Genomic DNA, 17,239 nt, shown 5'->3' with positions numbered 1-17,239 from the left:
CTCAATCACCGCATATTCCAGTTCTTAACGTTTCCGAAACATCCCACTGCCGTACAAGATGTATGGGCGAGGATCTCTGATGGCAAACACAAAATACTTGTGTGCTTCACGCATGACGCTGTGAAGCGATACAACCAGGATAAGCAAGTACATAACACCCTCGTCCTTTTCTGGTACTGCTCCTAACCTGAGGTTCTGCGCAGCTTCGTTGACAGCCAAGGCAGAGCTCTTACATCCCACCGAACCGCTGTCATACAAATCAAGCAGTTCAGGCTCGGATTCAGACGAGTCCCAAAAGGCAAAGGTGCAGTCGGAATGAGCCTACACCAATGCCTGGTTCTGGATGTGGACAAAGTCGAAATTATTGGGTCCTCTGGAGAGGCGGAGTTCGAGTCTCAAGCCATCAAGATTCAAAATGATCCGGAGGTCAAGGAATGGATAGAAGGCCTGCGGGAGGGCGGAGGCAATGGGTGAGTGGTATTCGATGCCATTCTCTAATTCTCGGTCTCCGTTGAAGCCCATACATTGTGTCTACCAGTAATGTGCTCAAAGTGAGACGTGAAGATCGTGACAGACCCGTGCAGGAGGTTGATTACTTAGAGCCTCTGCCTGCACCGGCGTCTGGGTCCCGCGTGAGACATGCATCCTCTCAGTCACCGGAGCGCAGTAGAGACCCTCTTCTCATCAGTACCGAGACTCTATCTGTAACTATCGGTTCGATGGACGTTGACTTACCCTGGAACGAGTTCATTATTGCCGACGACGATACGCAAGAAACCAGTCGGGTGTCAGGCGGACAAGCTGCGTCTCCGGAAAAGTCTCAACATATCGAGAAAAGAAAGGCCCCTAATCGGTGTCCAAGTAATAAACCGCGCACAGGTGATCTTCTTCGTCTGTCTTCGTGATGCACGTCTAAACTCGTCCCTGTAGACCCTCTTCACATTCCAAGCTCTCAAACTCCGCCGTCTCAGCGTAACCCCGAACTTCCTGAAGAACCCACAACACCCTCCGACTGGGCACCCACGAACCCGGGTCACTCATCAAGGCCCGCCAGTCCTGCTCAGCTGAGCTCGTCCCATTCCAGCCCTTCTTCTCACCGCGAGTCGTCTCCGCCTCTCCAAATCACCCAATCGTCCGTACAAGAGTCGCCTCGACTACCTGCTCCGAGGTTTGTGTTCCAGCCTCGCGAGCACACGGGTCTTACATCCTCCTTGACCGCCCCGACCCCAGCCCAGCGGCAGAAGCCACTCACGTCGTCTTCACCCGTACATGCCTCTTCCTTTCCGTCTCCCTCACCGATTCCCAAAGACACGTCATTCCCTGCAGAAAAGCGAAGGGTTCCGCGACCGCCGGTAGTGGAGCATCCTCCACCTGATGGTGGAAGCGGGCGAACGATCGTTCCAGATACTGATATTTCAGGTTCTGCATCTCAGCCCCGCACACAGTCACAGGATCGTGGCCACAGGGTAAATCCTGCTGGGATTGGCTCCCAACCTGATGCGAATCGCGCTCAGAGGGACTCGGTTTTTGTGGAGCTCGATGACGACGATAGATTAACTAAAGCGCGTCTTCAGAGGCGGACTGGGAAGGGTGTGTCAAAGGCGCCGCTTACTCCTCCACAGACATCGACATCTTTGGCGAACGTCGCTCGGTCACCCCTGCCACCCTCGAGTCCGGATCCATCATCCCAAGAGCGAGGACATCAGGCACGCGGGAGTCACAGCCACAGCCAGAATGCTCATCCAGTCAAGGTCGCGAAGCGAACAAGAACGGGGGCGCATGAGCGTTCTACGAAAGACGGTGTGGGTTGATCGATTTGCCCAATATTCACTTATCTTCATCCATCTGACATTATTCGTTCCAGCACTCTTCCTCTCCACCTCGAAAGCGTGTACGATACGAAGGCTCCCCTTCACCGTCAAGCACTAGACGAGAAGCTGCGCCGCTCACAGATACTCTACCTATCGCCGGCCCCTCGAAACCAAGGGAACCCACAACAAATCGAGCTGCGACTTATCCACACACACTCAAAGCAGGCTTGAACGCCTATCTTTCACAATCAAAACCTCGTCCACCAGAAGACCCTCCCTGGAAACGTCCCAAGATCAAGACGAAGCCTCCTGGTCCTGGCCAGAATCGTAAGTTAGGTGCGTTGTTTCAGGATAGGATATGGCCCGAGAGTAACTGGACGTTGGATTATTATGCGGAGCTGTTGGATGAGACGGCCGAGACGAGAGAGGCAAGAGAAAAGGAGTTAGAGGATGAAGGGATGAAGGCTGAGACGCAAACGCAGAGAGAAAGGGACAAGGGCGCAGACGACGAGTCTATGGAGTTGTAGAATGTACATTCATGCAGCCGTTTCGTTGGCTTGTTGAGGTATTCCATTAATCGTTGTTAATCTTCTTCCGTTTGGAACCATAGAAGGCCGACGCAAAGCTTGGGTTTTTGAGCCAACATAATATTCCTAGCTACTGTAAAAGTCGGTCTCACAAGCAGACTACATTCCGTGCAATGAAAGGCCAAAGTAAAACACCCGCAGAGGCAGCAACAGATCATAGCAAAATCCAAACAGCAGTCTCTCCATTCGAAGAACTATCCCCCCGTCCTGCGGCCGAACGATATTGAAGCGCGGCCTTATACTCTCCTAGAGCGTCCCGCGTCCCATCACTCGCATTGGACCATCCCCCGCAGATTAAGGCTCTAAGAGAACGACTGACTCATCGCGGCATTGCGTGCACTTCTCGGCTGCACAGGCACCTCCGGCTTGAGCGAGCAATACAGAAAGTGTCGTCGAGGCCCTGTAGCGCTCGCCACGCCCGCTACAGCGGCCACTCGTGCACCGAGAGGAGCAGTATCAGTACCGCTCCCGCGAATGCCGAGCGAGAACATGCGGTCGAAGACTTTGCGCGTCGACGAAGATACACCCGCGTGGAGATGCAAAATATAACCACAAGACACATATACAAACGCCCGGGTAACCTCTGAGTGCGCGAAAGATGCAGAAAGGAGGGATAATGCTTACGTGTGGCGACGAAGGCTTTAGCGGTTGTTTGGCATGCGAGGTGTGAGAGTGCGAGAGGGGGACTAACGCCTTCGAGTGTGCGCAGGTACCGAAACACCATTGAAGGTTGGCATGGTCCGAAGCGAAACACCGCAGCATAAGCTTGTCGCCATTTATCTTCAAGGAGGCGAGCACAGAGACTGGGATCGGGACAGGTTGGGCACTGAGTTTTGCAGTAGTGGTCGTGAGATGGGTAGTATAGAAAAGTGAACCAGAGGACGAGAAACGTACGCATTCGTATTCTCTCGCGATTTGGAATAGACCAAGTTTTAGGACTCGTTCGAGGAACCATGTTCGTCTGTCATGACAATGATCAATTGAACGTCGTCACGGACGATTGGAGGAGCAGACCTCTTCTCAAGCTTCAACAGAGTCTCGTGGCTAAGCGCACTCATTTCTTGCTCTGTCCACCCGCCCGGATTATCCAGGACAAACCTGGAGGACTCCCGATACAATTCCTCCTCTTCAAACAGCTCGGCAATGCGCATGGCTTTGATTGGTCGTCCAGCGGCATGTGTTAATAGGAAGGTAAGACATTTCTGCTGAAGTCCGTGAACACATAGTTTATGTGCAATATTCATGAGGCCTTCGACGTTGTTCCATGTGATGGTGCATTCCATACTATACCACAGGAGAACCAATTGATTCAATTCAGTCGAAGGGCTGAACTAGCAGGTTTGCACACCTTGGATAGACGTAGCGAAGAAAGTCGTGAAATATCATAGCCTGCAGTTCGCTTTAGAATAAGGTCCCGGGTCGGCAAAGAAGAGACGGTACATACTTTCTCCTCCTTCAGCACAATCACAGCATCAGGACCGTTAATCTTTTTCCGACGTCTTACAGCGGCCTCTGGGGTTCCTTTCTTCCAAGAAAGCCTCACGGTGTCGCTCTTCCCTTTCAACTTCTCCTTCGGCACATTGCTCGGGCCTGGGACAGCCTCAATCTCCGGAGGCATAGTCGCCTCTACCTTCGGAGACAAAGTCCCTCCTTGCAGCCTATCCAAGCTTTCTTTCCTTGCACTTTCCTTCTCTTCTGGACTCTTGGCGCTATCCTCTCTCACCTTCACCTTCTCCGTGTCCTTTTTCGGCGTATTGGGCGACGAATCACTCGTCTCGGCCTCCGTCTCGCTGGACTCGTTGATGTCAAGGTCAACGTCTAAGTCCTCGGGGTCAATGTCAGGATCCATGGGTGCAAAAGTCATTTCGGTAGGGAGATCAGAATGACGTTTGTCTCCGGGAATTGTTGGAGGTTGAGAGATAGTAATGACCGAAGACATGGATGCTGGGCGACCGGTTTCGGCCCAGTCGCCACTCAAAGCGGCCTGGAAGAACGGCGACGCGAAGTACAGCACCTCCTTATGGGCCCTATTCAAAAGTATCAGGGATCACTTTTCATCAATGGAGATATGTGTTATGACGAATGGGACGCGCCAGAATGTTGTCTTCTCCACCACTATCTTCACAGTACCGGGAAACTCGAAACTCTTTGTGAACGTCTGGTCAACATCAATTGGGTCTTCTGAATCATCAATGCTAAGTTCAGATACAACGTCGGTGTCAACGCCTTCAAGGAACCAAGGAGGAGAGCCAGAGGATCTGAAGATGCCTGCCGCTGCAGCATGGGTTTCTGTAGGAGAACTGAGAGATGCCGAAGGGTTGTGAGTGCCTCTCGAGTTACGGGCGATGAGTATATGGGATGGATTCGTCATCGTGGTAGTAGGAAAACAGTTGAGCTGCCTGTCAAGGGCTGTTGCTTGGGAAACGCATGAGTATTCAAGAGAGGAGTGTGGCGAGCCACAACTTGGGCACACCGCTTTGTGGCGTGCGGAAATTACCGGCAGGAACTCAAACTGAACTCAACCAGAATTTCTTCTCTTCAGACCAGCCCCTTCTCCCAGGATCGGAAATTGTCGTTAGGCAATGATATCGATATTCATCATTAGACTGTGTGACGCGTAGGCGCATCGATTTAAGATAGGCAGAATAGTGAAGGGGCAAGGTTTTTTGAGTCCGAGAGGGTGAGTTCTCAAAGTTCTCAGGCTTCTGGCTGACGAACTTCCTTCGACAACATACCGCAGATAACTACGTTTTACAGATTGTAAACACTTGCGTACCGGTCCTTGCGTTCGATGTGCCTAGCGGTATTCCGAGCCTCCTATTCCGACGTTGAAACTGCACGCAACTCGATATATCCCTTCCGACTCTTTGGCCCGTATCGTTGATCATGCGACGTACATATCTTCTGTAGGTAGTACAACGATAAACCGCTTCACGATGTTTTCGGCAATCTAAGTCCCTACTATGGGCGGCTGCAATTCGATGGAGATAGACGATACACACGGTATCCGTTATATCACGAAAGACGCATGCCCACACCCACCCATCTCAACAGTCTCTCATCCTCTCCTCTTGTTAATTCCGCTCATCCTAGGACGTTTCAATGAGTGCGCTGGTTTCAGAGAAGAAAGTTATCGAGGGAGAAGCTGATCACGGAAGTGGGACAACACGCTCTGGCAATCAGAAGCCTGAGGTAGACGTCTTCGTGGACGCCGATGATCACCAAATTCGTTACAAAACCCTGAGTTGGCAGGTTCGTTCAGCAGTCCCCTTATGCGTCTGTCGATGCTTTCTAAATACATACAATTGCAGTTTGTTGGTATATTGATGATAGCGGAGGTGAGTGTCTCGACCATACTACAAGATAGAGCATGAGTTTCGTTGAGTCTGATGAGACTGGATGACTAAAGACTGTTAGCAATGGAATGCTCTCGCTCCCACAAGCAGTAGCTGTTGTGGGTAGGCACTTTCTCATTCTTATTACACCAAGAGCATCCCTTCATAAAGCTTCAGACTAATAGCTGCTGCGCACAATTCAGGACTCGTACCTTCTATCATCTTGACGGTGTTTCTGGGAATGTTCGGTCTTTTCACGGCTAAACTGCTGATTGACTTCAAGCTAAACCATCCCAATGTACACAACATGGGTGAGTGAAATCTGCCAGTAAAGTATCCATAGTTCCATTTTGGCTCACTGTCGCGTGGCCTACTTCAGGAGATGCGGGGTACATCATGTTTGGACCTGTGGGTAGAGAGATTCTTTCTGCTGGAACTGTCATCTTCGCTATTTGTGCCACAGTAGGTTAATCACTATATCTTATGGTCGCTTATTCGCTGAAGCTATATCTCAAGGGCAGTGAACTATTGACCGGCCAACAAGCACTCTCAGTCCTCTCGAATCAAGGACTATGCACCGTCGACTTCGTAGTCATCATCTCAGCTGCGACATTCATTTTTGCCTTACCGCGCACTCTGCATGGGTTGAACTTCTTCGCATTCGCCAGTTGCGCCTCGATCACTCTCGCTGGCGTCTTGGCCATGATCGGCGCAGGTCGTAACCCGACTCCAGGGCGTGTCATCGACGTGACGGTCAAGTCAAGTTTTTTTGAAGCATTTCTAGCTATCACGGGTCCAGTGCGTTGGGTTTCGCCTTACCAAATGTACCCAGCTCATATTCGCTTCGTATTGTCCAAGGTTTTTGCTTACGCAGGTATGCATGATATCATTCACGTCGGCCAGATTAGTGAGGACTGATTTCAGATCCCACAGGTCATTTCATGTACGAGCCCTCGGCGACGAAAATATTCAGTTCAACATCTCAACAATGCACTGTGTTCATCAATTAGGTTCTTCATCCTGATCTCAGAGATGCGGCACCCGGAGGAAGCTATGAAGGTTTGGTCGTCTCTTTTGCAGGATTCAGAGCCCTCTGTTAAATATACAGCCATTATGTTTTGCAGTCTGCCTGGATGCTTCAAGGCTTCTCCACAATCTTCTACGTCATCTTCAGCACTGTCATCTACGTATACATAGGGAGCACCGTCCAATCCCCAGCCCTTCTCTCCCTACCTCCAGTTTGGTCGAAAATCACCTTCGGCATCGCCCTTTTGAGCTTTCTTATGCAAGTATCGTACTCTCTCGTGGTAGCTAGCGCTCACTACTAATCACGACGCACAACACAATACAAAACAGAACTGGGGCTCTCTGCTCCCACACTGCTGCCAAACTGGTTTTCGTCCGTTTTTTTCGTCACTCTCGACACGTCTATACCCATACGTTTCTCGGATGGTCAGTCTGGGCCTTCCTCTGTTTCATCATGACCGCCACCTCCTGCCTCCTTGCCATCGCTATTCCCGTCTTCTCGGACCTCGTCGGAATCACGGCTGCTCTGTTCGCATCCTGGTACACCTACGGATTGGCTGGCTTTTTCTGGCTGCATGATGAACGGTATCTTAGGGGAGGGTTGGGGAGGAGGAAAGGTTTGCTGGTTATTGCAATATTGACGATCATTGCGGGAGGCTTTATGTGTGTGGCGGGGACGTATGTGAGCGTGAAGGCGAGTCTCAGTCTGCAGTGCTTTGATCATCTGGTTTCTCTAGTGGCTGAAGCTAACTGTGCGTTACAGTTGATCGTGGATGCATACAAGAGTGGGACTGTTGGCAAGCCTTTTACTTGTTGATTTGGTCCCGCACTCGCTTGGGGTCCTCTGTATAACACCATATTATGGTGCCATCTATGGGAATCTGCGTGCCCTCTCATCAAGATTCTGATATATTCTGATACAACATATATCTGAAAGGCTGTCTGGCGGGGCAGCCTCACTCGGACCAATCTAACAGGATCAAACCGTCTGCGTTGCGGTCAGAGAACGTAAGGTCCGGTAACGGTAAGTAAGAGTAAAAGATTCATACCTGCGTTGCGGTCAGAGAACGTAAGGTAAAGGGGACCGCGGCGCAGGGAGGAATATTATCGTACTGTTTGTACTTGTTTGTACTACGAAAGCCACGCGTAAATTACCGGTTAACGAATATGTGAGCCCGCCAGGCTTACAATATCGTAGTCGAAGGTGTGCTCATCTGTGTCAGAGGTAACAGGAACCCTACCTCCTATATAATGGTGTTTTGGGGGCCGCTGTTCAACGATCATCATAGAGCGTGCGGTGCGATGATGGTGCCCTTCCAACAGTGATCCTTCTCGGGGGTCAATGTGAGTGCTTGTTCATTCCATCTTCCATTTCTACTCAGGCTCATGTTTTGCTCTCAGGCTTCTCCTAGTAACACCTTATAAATCAAAAGCGGCTGACTCTGGTCTGAGGGTCCACGATGGAATTATGCGACTCTCGTGCCGAACGCTATAGACGCATCACGGATCCTTTGTGATCGACAACTGGATTGGACCTGCGACCCGAGCAAAACAGGTCCTGCGCTTGTTCGTACGCGGGACATTGTGATGGTCTCCAACTCGTCTTTTGACGATCTTGCCTCCATATAAGCTGTGTGAGACATGTTTTTAGGGGACCTCATCCTTTGACAGGCCTAGATACCTTCCTGGTTATTTCCCTCCCTACACCACAGCGACCTCCCGTGGAGTTGCTTATTAGCCCACTCTCAATGATTCATGGCTGAATCTGTTCCAATCTCTTATGAGAGCGCTCGAGCTCAACTGTGAGTGGCTATCACCTCTGGTTATCTGCGGACCCTCACTCGGTTTGTACTGTTTATACAGGAATACAAGCTCTATACTATCCACTATTTACATAAGTGACTGCTTTCCGCATTATATACCTTCAGATTGTTGAGTCGGTCTCTGACGCTGTCTTCAGCCATACTCTTCTATGACTATCTCATAACCCTCAGCTCCGAAGTGCAATTGTTCTGGCCGCCACGCAATAAAGTCACCTTCCCGTCGTTTCTTTTCTTTGCCTCCCGCTATGGCACGATCCTCGGTCATATCATCCTTGCTCGAGAGGCTTTCATATATCCTGTAGACGAATCCGTGAGCGATCCATCTATCTCAGAAAAGTCGCGAGCTAACTTCACAACTTGTTCCGCGCCACAGTTGTAAGTAGCCAGAGCATTGACAGCGGCTCACGAGGCGATCTTCCGGCTAGACTGATTTTATCCGTGTATCATAGCTGTAGGCGAATGCATTATCTTCATCAACCCTACGTCGCCCTCATTCAATTCATAATCGCCAGTAAGCTCTCCTCGCGTCGTCTCTGAAGACTGAAAACTCACACACTCTGTATCGCTCTACTTTTCCAAGTTCTTTGCACGCTTCGAGTGTCTGCAATGTATCGCCATCACATCCGTCATCGATGCGTCCTGGCCCTGATGGTAATCCTTCTCATGGCTATGACAGGCTCTACCCTGGTACGGCTTGTCCTTTCACGATTTTCATTTAATCTGACCGGGACGGGAGCCTTGGTTTGAAAGTAGTGGGTTGTGGTAGCTGGAAAGGATGATGAACCTCTGCGCTTGCTTGTTCTCGACATGCCAGGGTGTAACCCATTCCATACTGAAGCACAGTGCGCTATATCCTCTATCCTCCTCACTTCATTTCTCGTTCTTTGAACAAGATCTCTGATATACTTGTTTGTCATAACTTGCAGGGGCCGTCGTGAGTTTAAACTGTTTGAGGATTTTTCCCGGCAGTTAACTGCTCACACATTCGTAAAGGCCTCGCAGTTCCATGGAGCATCATGGTCGTTTTTGACTCTTGTGTATTTGTCCTCATCGCACTTCAAGCCGCCATGGTTGGCTGGAAACATCCAAGAACACTTTTTCGGGTGTTTCTACGAGACGGTTCGTCTCCAAGCCTTCGTTTCGGTTCTCTTTTTTTGTTGGTACGTGCTCATGATCTAACTTGCGCACATTCGTACTAGGGAGCCTATACTTCATGTAAGTACCTCGTTTCTCTGGACTATCATGTGTTTCTTCGTCGTCCTGACATGGCTTCGCATGGATAGCGTTCTGGTCGGTGTAAACTTGGCGAACGTGTTGATGTATCTGGTGCGCCCGGGTTCTCTCTCCTTACCCACAAAGTCTTAGACTCTCACTGAACTATCTGATCCCCAGTACGCTCCTGTACGTCTTTCTCCCCTGACCTGATCCATACTTTAACTGTTGATTGACTCTCATTAACCATCTCTTCGTTTTTATAGCCCCTACTCAAAGTCAGAAACACCGCGCTGAGCAACATGTACGTGTGAACCTCAGACTTAAGGGTGTTGATATGGGAGGCTCATAATTATTGTCCCTCCTGGACCACGTACAAATAAACAGACTCTCCGCGACTCTGATGTCGCGCATGATGCTGGACTTGCGAGCCCTTGCCGAGAAACGGATGGATGACAGACTCTTCGACCTCGTGATACCGAGGAGCATGGGTGATATACCAGGTTTAACTATTCATCGTCCAAGTCAGGACTGCCAGTCGGAGCAGACAGAAAATGTTGTATGACTATGTAATATCTCTGAGCCGAGCGAATGGTGTACTTATGTGGAGAGCTTGAGCCCCGGGCCTACTATTACTTTCTGGATCCTTTCTTGTCGAGTTCGACTCCCCTTCCCTAGAGACATACCTCTTATGAAAACATGCACCAATTGTACCATATCGCCTCTCTGTCCCAGGTGAAGTAGTTTATAAAGGCGGTCGTGAATGTTGAAAAACGCGCCCAGTTACTTTTGACCTACAGGCTCCTACACCCATCCAAGGCTTCGGATCTTGGCTGAGATGCGAATTTGAAATCACTTGACTCACCGCACTGGGAGCGCCACACTATGTAGCAAGCTACTCTTCTATCTTCTTCGCCAACAAAATCTAGCAACCCCCACCACTTTGACCTTACACCATGGCCTCCGTCGTAGAACCGACCACTGCTCAGCCAACACCCATGGATGTAGACGCACCACTAGCTCCCGTAGACGACGGCCCCGTTCCGCTCTCCTTCCCCGCTCTCCTGAGAAACTCAGGTCTATCCAGCCGCTACGCTTATCTTCAACCTACCCGCGAACAAGTATCCAGGTCTGCCTCCTCTCCAGCAGCTCCCAAGAAAGCTCTTCGTAGAGACGACAACGAAGGTAAACGCTGGCTACGACGGAAGGAGAATGGTACGCTCATGACCGATCCTGCTCTTTATCTGCGTCTAAGTGAGGTGTACAATATAATTTAGCCCGGTTTACGGGCAATCCACACATTGCGGCACCGAGTAAGAGGGATATGATGCCTTCCATGCCAAACAAGGTCCCGACGTTCCCTGTCCCATTACCGCCTTATCTGCCACGGAGCGTCTCACTACCAAACACTATCCCGCCTTCTCCCTCGCCACACGATGCTAATGCCGGTCGATTCAGCCTTTCTCTCAAAGGAATGCGTCGAACGCTTCGTAAAGCGGGGCCGCAGACCCAGCTGTTAGTACAGGACGTCGAAGAGACCCTCATGATGTGGCTAAGCGAGGGAGGAGTCATGCTGCAGCCTGACGGAGGTAATAATGGTGAGGATGGTGTCGAGTATCCTGGTAATATGGTTGGAGGTCAGGAGGGGGTACGGGAAGTGGAGAGGACGCCGTTGAGATTGGTTTGGTGGATTGAGGATAGCTGGGTCCGGTATGTCGTGCACTGTTGCGCTCGGTACCATGAAGTCGTCAGCTTCAGTAAGTAATACTCTTTACACATCTGGCCCACACCACATCATGATCAGTGGGCCCGAGGATGCTAATCACGCTCTCTGGATTCGTGTACGGCCGCACAGGCAAAGATACACCGACCCACCGTCTCACGCATCTCCTCCGTCCGAATGTCACTCGTCCAGACCACCTCGCCCGCGCCCGTGCCTCTCTCGACACGCCACCTTCAACGGACCTCGAAGTCTCATCCCTAGCATCTTACGATTCCGACCTCGTCTCCGCCTTCTCAGAAGAAAGCGGCATGTCTGACATTCCATCCGAATCCGAACCCGAATCCGACGTCGGACCCGGTCACGAGCTATCTCTGAACTCGGACCGGCGACGGCCTCTGGATACATTATCTGATATTACCTCTTCAGATGGAGGTGCAGAGGCTGATGTTGAGCATGAACAAGCTGGAGGTTTAGGTGTCGGATCTAATCCAGCCTACTCATCCTCCCGCGACTCCATATCCTCTCTCGCCCGTATCGCTCGTCTTGAAGCAGACGCCTGGTCCGTCTCCGGTGGCAGCGATCACGAACTCGAACATGGCGTCGAATCCCTTTCACTCTCCGATCCCGACCACGCTGTACCAGTCCCAGTCTTCACCTCTCACAATTTGACCGAAACCATCACGCCGGTCGAGGCCGAAGTTGAACGTACGGACAATGAAGAGACTCCTCGCGCTCGGAGGACAGCGGCGTCTTTCAGATCGAGGAGTGCTTGGGATAGGATGAGGTCAGGGTCTTCGCCTTCGAGGTCCCCGGCTAGACGAGGCGCACGGAGGAGGGTGACACAGGTACACGCCCCTCCACCGCCTGTCGTGCAGATAAAGCGCAGTGGGGACAAGAGGAGTTTTTACGAATATTTGTTTGACTGAAGTGCTTGAGTGTAGATGTAGATGGGATGTGGCGCCACATTGGGTGGCGTAAGTACGAACATCGATGTTTTGTTTTGTTGCTTGACTTCATCGTTGCTTACTCTGCTCAACAAATGTATCCGAATTTTCTTGAGGTGTTGCGTTCGTGACGCTTCCGACGAGATTAGTGTGGCGTAGCCGTGGTGGTGTTCAATCTTTGTACAATGTCGATGTAGAACTAGAAATTCCAGAGTGTGATCCACGGGCTCGCGCAGCGAGTCAGAACTGTCCTGGGAGAAGAAAAGGGAGATCCGACCAAGCAGTTATAGTACAGAAAGGTAATAGCAACCAAGAGGTAAACGTAAATGGCAAAGGAAATAGAGCATAGATAGAGCATAATGAGAAAAGATACATCCGAAAGGCCCGAAATGGGAAATGGAATAAGGGAGAAACAAAGGGAGCAGAAGTAAAAAAAGTAGTAGTGTGTTCAGCGTTCAGCCAGTGAAGACGCGGGCAAGGAGATACATCGTCGATCCGGACAAGCGCTGTATGATCGTCAACAGCAAATAACTCATAAGCAACCCAGAACGTGTAGACGGACGGGACTGTGTGGACTCACGATAATGCTGGTCAGCGCGACGAAGCAGAGGACAAACGTGAGGTAGGCTTTGGCCGCGGTGAGGGTACCCCCAGAGAAAGTATCCGTGGACTGACTCCCACCCAAGATCCCGACAAGCAAGAGTGCCTGAAAAAACAACGAGATGCACCCAATACGTCAGATGGTCAGCGTTCGCTCTTGGCCCACACAAAACTGCCACTAAAGGACCACTCACATTCGACAGTACCCAAGCCAATAACACGTTCGTTCTCACACCCGCATAATACTCTTTCGCCGCCTGCTCTTTCTCCGCCGTAGTCATCCCAGCTTTATTATTGCCCTTGTTCACAGGAGTCCGGTTTTTCAGGTTTTGAATAGACTCTTCGTAGAGCGCGTTGGCGTCGGCGGCTTCGGCAAAGAATTCGACGTCGACCTTAGATTGAGCATCTTGGATGACGGCGCCGAGGTCAGTGTCGGGGACGTTATCTTCTTTAGTACCCCAAGAGATCTGGAATGGGGAAATGGGGAGAGAAGAAATGGAAAGACATTAGCGAGGTAATAATGTGGCGTAGATTGGTGTGGCGTACGTCATCGAGGTTGGAGAATGCATAGCTGGAGAGGTAGCATCGTGAGCGACGAGAAGGTTAAAGAGTCACCGAAAGAGGAGCGTACATATTGAGGACATTGACATATGTTGGCGAAAGAAGCATATACGGCACAAAACTCGTGAACATATGCCAAGGATCGAAAGCTAGGAAGCTCGAAAAGATATATACTATCGAACTCCGTCAATTATCATCCACTGCACTCCTTCCAAGCTGAAACTACTCACCTCCATACGTGATGATCAGAGAAAACCACATGACGGTATATGCTTTGTCGCCATTTCTCGAGGCAGCGATAGCGCACAATACGGCAGCGGCGAGAAGATAGACCATGAGCACGGCGAGGAATATAGAAACGAGCTTGTACTTCCATGCAGCCCTGCATATACACCCCGTCAGTTACAACCTTAGGTTGAATGCGAAAGACTTACGAGCGCGGCTTGTTTCCCATGGAGAAAAGGAAGCAGGCAATGACGATGGAGCCCATGATGTACTGCCAATACTGCATTAGACGAGAGTGGTGTCAGAAGGAGATGCAGGCAGCGTACTTGGACGATGGAATTGAACCTCGCGATGCCATTCAGGTTGAATGTCGATGCCTCCAGCGACGATGTCAGAATCACAAAGAACAGATAAAAGTTGCCCTTCGCGCCCATTCATAACCATCAGCACTTGTCGCCAAAGCTACCCTTTACACAAGACCGGATCAGAGAATTACTCACAATCGCGAACCACGACGAGATCAGATTCAGAACATTATACCCAACCTGTATTAACAATGCAAACTTCCTCCAGAAACTGTGTCCCGAGCGCAACATCTGCCCGACGTGAGCAATGGCATAGGTCGCGGCAAAGAAGGACCCGTTGAGCCAGCGTCGTCGTTGCGAGATGAATTCAGGGAGAGCGTCGGGCACGTCGGTTTCACTGACAGCGCTCTTGACGTAGCGGAGGACCCTGAGCGACAAGTATATGAGAATAAATAAATAAAACTGGGAGCAAAAGACTTACCAGTTCGAGTTGGCTTTCGCGACGAGTTCGAAGCAAAGGATACGCTATGAACAAGTTAGAGCAGTGGGTACTAGGAGCTAGGTCGGAGACGACACATACGTCTTCGGCCAGATCTGAAGGGACGAAAACGTCAGGTTGTTGTCATCTCATCGGTCTGGGGAGTATTACGGAACTTACACATATTCGAAGTGAAGATATCCGTGTCGCGTCCATGAAGCACCTCTCCTTTGAAGTACGAAGCTAGCGGTCCTTGGCCAGTGCTGTTGTTCTGCAGTGCAATATATCTATATGCAGAAAACGCTCCAGGCTGCCGCATTAAATATGAGTTATCACACTGTAGAGAACGATGAAGGGGCACCCTACCAAAACGCTAATATAACCAAACAAACTCTCCGTGGGCTTGTCGAGGATGCAACTGATCTTGTACTCGAAGTTCTGAGCAGCGACTGTGGTAAAATTGCAATGTGATTAGATATCGGATGTTATAAGTATGTGTAGAACACTGGGGACGCACCTAGAGGGTTGAGCAAAGCGGACCAATTCTTGCCCTTATACGCCGCGATCTCGCCACACGCACCCGCCACATTCGAGTTCAAATCGAACGCCTTCCAGAGGTGATAGATCGACTTGCGTTTGGGCCGCGTGCCCACATCCAGGAGCACGCACACATTGGGCTGCGAGTCACACATGTCAGTTTCGCATACCAAGCAAGAAGCGTGAAGCAAGCTTACCTGTAGCATCGATCCAAACGCATTGAAAAACCACCTGTGGCTATTAATCTTCTTCTGATTCTTCTCTTTCATACAAAATATAATCTGGGTCGGGACGATTCCCTTATCAGGGTAGCGGAAGTGGAGGTTCGGGTCGAGCGCGAAAGACGTGGTGTACTCGAAGACGTGTGCGGTGACTGGTTTGTTGTTGATCATATTCTTCATGTGGCCACCTGGTTGGTAGACACCGAGGAGGGTGAGGCAATCGAGGACGCGAGGATGCACCTTTTTGCGTCCATCGGCGACGATGCAGACTACGACCTGAATGAAGTGGGTTGCACAGACTTGGTCAAGAAAATTGAAAAGAGTGAGAAAGCCAGAGACGAACCTTCTTCCAAGCTTCGTTGCCCCAGGTCTGGGAGTTCTTTCTAGAGCACAAGTGGGCGATGTTCTGAGAATAACCATCAATCAGTGTCTGCATCTGAATTAGGCCAGCGGTGAGGGCGTACCTGCATAACGCCATATAGCGTCCGACAAAATAATATCTCATCTTCCTGCAAAAAGAAGCTTCAGCATCAATAAAATCACAATATTGTCATAATCGAGACGCGCACGTTAAACATTGTGACACAAATAAATAACTCCGTCTTCCTCCCAGCCTCGTTCTGCCTCAAAAAGAACCCATTCTTCTCAAACTCGTCCGGATCGCACGTCACCGCCGTATACCTCATCTTCATCACCTCCAGATCGCCCTTCCTCGGAAGCACCAAGTTCGGAGGCACGGGTATATCGACGACCAAGTTCCCGTTCGTGAGTGAGACGCGCTTCTTGGTTTTGTGGCGGCGGAGAACCCGTCCTGTGGGCGCGGGGCCGAAGTGTCTCGTCTCGACCAGAGCGCTAGCAGTGCTCTGTGTGAAGACGGAGGACGAAGGGGTCTTTTCACCGTCGGCGGCAGGGAGGGCAGTGGAGGTGGAGGTGGGTAGGCGAGCTTGGACAGTTTGTGTGGGGAGATCGTCGAGCTCATCGCCATCTTCTGATTCGCCTTCGGAGTCTAACTTCTCGTCCACCTCGTCTTCATCGCGCTTGTCTCGACGAGGAGTGGGCGACCTTGAGCGTGAAAGGTTGACCCAAGACCCACGCTGATGAGATCCAGAACTGAGCAACGCTTCACTATCGCGGCGGAAGTGATCCAGAGGCGAACCCGCGACTGTAGAGTTTCTGAGTGGTTGATATTGTCTGTTGGGTGTCACAGAAGGGAGCTGTGAGGCCGTATAACCCTGTGTCTGTCCTGTAATTTGTGGAGTATGGGTCGAAATGGCATCGTGATAGGATGATACGGTTGAGACAGGCCGCGATTGATTAGAAATCAGAGATGAACGGATTCCTGCAGCAGAGTCGGTAAAAGGATCATGAAGAGAACTTCGTGAAACAAATCCATCCCATTTGAGGGGTTCGCCCATGTCCATGGTAGGAAGTCTAGGCAAGAAAGAGGTTGTAGACGAAGTATGCGAGTTATGCGACTGCAGCATTCCTGTCCTCTCATTCTCGTCGAATCGACCGGCCTCTACACGGTCCAGTGCAGGCGAAGCCCCATACTGAGCATATCCAGGACTATTTCCCGTGCGTGGGGTCTGAGGCGAGGCTGAATGTCGCTGAATGAGTCGATTAGGTGTCACTGGCACCGGAAGCGAACGGCGATGTGACGAGCTGGAAGAAAAGCTTCCGTCTGTGGCGTGATTGATGGATTGGGTTGTGTCGTTATGGTCGTCGGCGCCAAGGAATTGCGGCGGTGGTGTGAGCTCCTGGAGTGCATGTCGCATAGTATGGGAGGCGGCAACGGGGCTGGGATCTCGAGAATGGCCGTTGGATGAGGCATTGTATGTCGAAAGCTCTTCT

The 17,239-nt window shown here is 50.7% G+C and overlaps 5 protein-coding genes across 5 annotated transcripts; 2 read left to right on the top strand and 3 right to left on the bottom strand.

Moving 5' to 3' along the window:
* Positions 1-2,447: 2,447 nt before the first annotated feature.
* Positions 2,448-4,769, bottom strand: STEHIDRAFT_149199 (uncharacterized protein; the record flags this gene model as incomplete). The annotated part of the gene is made up of 7 exons (XM_007307957.1): positions 2,448-2,900; positions 3,023-3,224; positions 3,293-3,359; positions 3,413-3,682; positions 3,747-3,787; positions 3,843-4,425; positions 4,492-4,769. 7 exons carry the CDS (start codon positions 4,767-4,769, stop codon positions 2,701-2,703), a joined length of 1,641 nt encoding a protein of 546 aa, XP_007308019.1. The 3' UTR covers positions 2,448-2,700.
* Positions 4,770-5,500: 731 nt separating this feature from the next.
* STEHIDRAFT_102221 (uncharacterized protein) lies at positions 5,501-7,576 on the top strand (the record flags this gene model as incomplete). Its single annotated transcript, XM_007307956.1, has 11 exons — positions 5,501-5,650; positions 5,710-5,736; positions 5,808-5,856; positions 5,937-6,044; positions 6,113-6,195; positions 6,250-6,531; positions 6,592-6,607; positions 6,667-6,676; positions 6,744-6,792; positions 6,858-7,027; positions 7,090-7,576. The coding sequence occupies 11 exons, from the start codon at positions 5,501-5,503 to the stop codon at positions 7,574-7,576; spliced, it is 1,431 nt and encodes a 476-aa protein (XP_007308018.1).
* Positions 7,577-8,059: 483 nt separating this feature from the next.
* Positions 8,060-8,657, bottom strand: STEHIDRAFT_124155 (uncharacterized protein). Its single transcript, XM_007307955.1, has 3 exons — positions 8,623-8,657; positions 8,161-8,561; positions 8,060-8,103 (listed from the first exon to the last, which is right to left on the bottom strand). The coding sequence occupies exon 2, from the start codon at positions 8,400-8,402 to the stop codon at positions 8,226-8,228; it is 177 nt and encodes a 58-aa protein (XP_007308017.1). The 5' UTR covers positions 8,403-8,561; positions 8,623-8,657; the 3' UTR covers positions 8,060-8,103; positions 8,161-8,225.
* Positions 8,658-10,750: 2,093 nt separating this feature from the next.
* STEHIDRAFT_160441 (uncharacterized protein) lies at positions 10,751-12,443 on the top strand (the record flags this gene model as incomplete). Its single annotated transcript, XM_007307954.1, has 3 exons — positions 10,751-11,009; positions 11,072-11,551; positions 11,650-12,443. 3 exons carry the CDS (start codon positions 10,751-10,753, stop codon positions 12,441-12,443), a joined length of 1,533 nt encoding a protein of 510 aa, XP_007308016.1.
* Positions 12,444-12,916: 473 nt separating this feature from the next.
* STEHIDRAFT_63761 (uncharacterized protein) lies at positions 12,917-16,803 on the bottom strand (the record flags this gene model as incomplete). Its single annotated transcript, XM_007307718.1, has 18 exons — positions 12,917-12,967; positions 13,042-13,167; positions 13,256-13,528; positions 13,608-13,632; positions 13,693-13,795; positions 13,853-14,004; positions 14,057-14,118; positions 14,174-14,269; positions 14,348-14,579; positions 14,634-14,677; positions 14,733-14,746; positions 14,811-14,940; positions 14,997-15,079; positions 15,148-15,307; positions 15,365-15,664; positions 15,732-15,794; positions 15,853-15,897; positions 15,958-16,803. The coding sequence occupies 18 exons, from the start codon at positions 16,801-16,803 to the stop codon at positions 12,917-12,919; spliced, it is 2,805 nt and encodes a 934-aa protein (XP_007307780.1).
* Positions 16,804-17,239: the final 436 nt, after the last annotated feature.

Source organism: Stereum hirsutum, assembly GCF_000264905.1.
Source record: "Stereum hirsutum FP-91666 SS1 unplaced genomic scaffold STEHIscaffold_14, whole genome shotgun sequence".
Classification (NCBI taxonomy): domain Eukaryota; kingdom Fungi; phylum Basidiomycota; class Agaricomycetes; order Russulales; family Stereaceae; genus Stereum; species Stereum hirsutum.
Note: the sequence above shows the minus strand (reverse complement) of the source record. Positions and strands in the feature narration are given on the sequence as shown.

Coding starts and splice junctions, on each gene's coding strand:
- STEHIDRAFT_124155 (XM_007307955.1), bottom strand. CDS start 8,402: ATGTCTCACACAGCTTATATGGAGGCAAGATCGTCAAAAGACGAGTTG.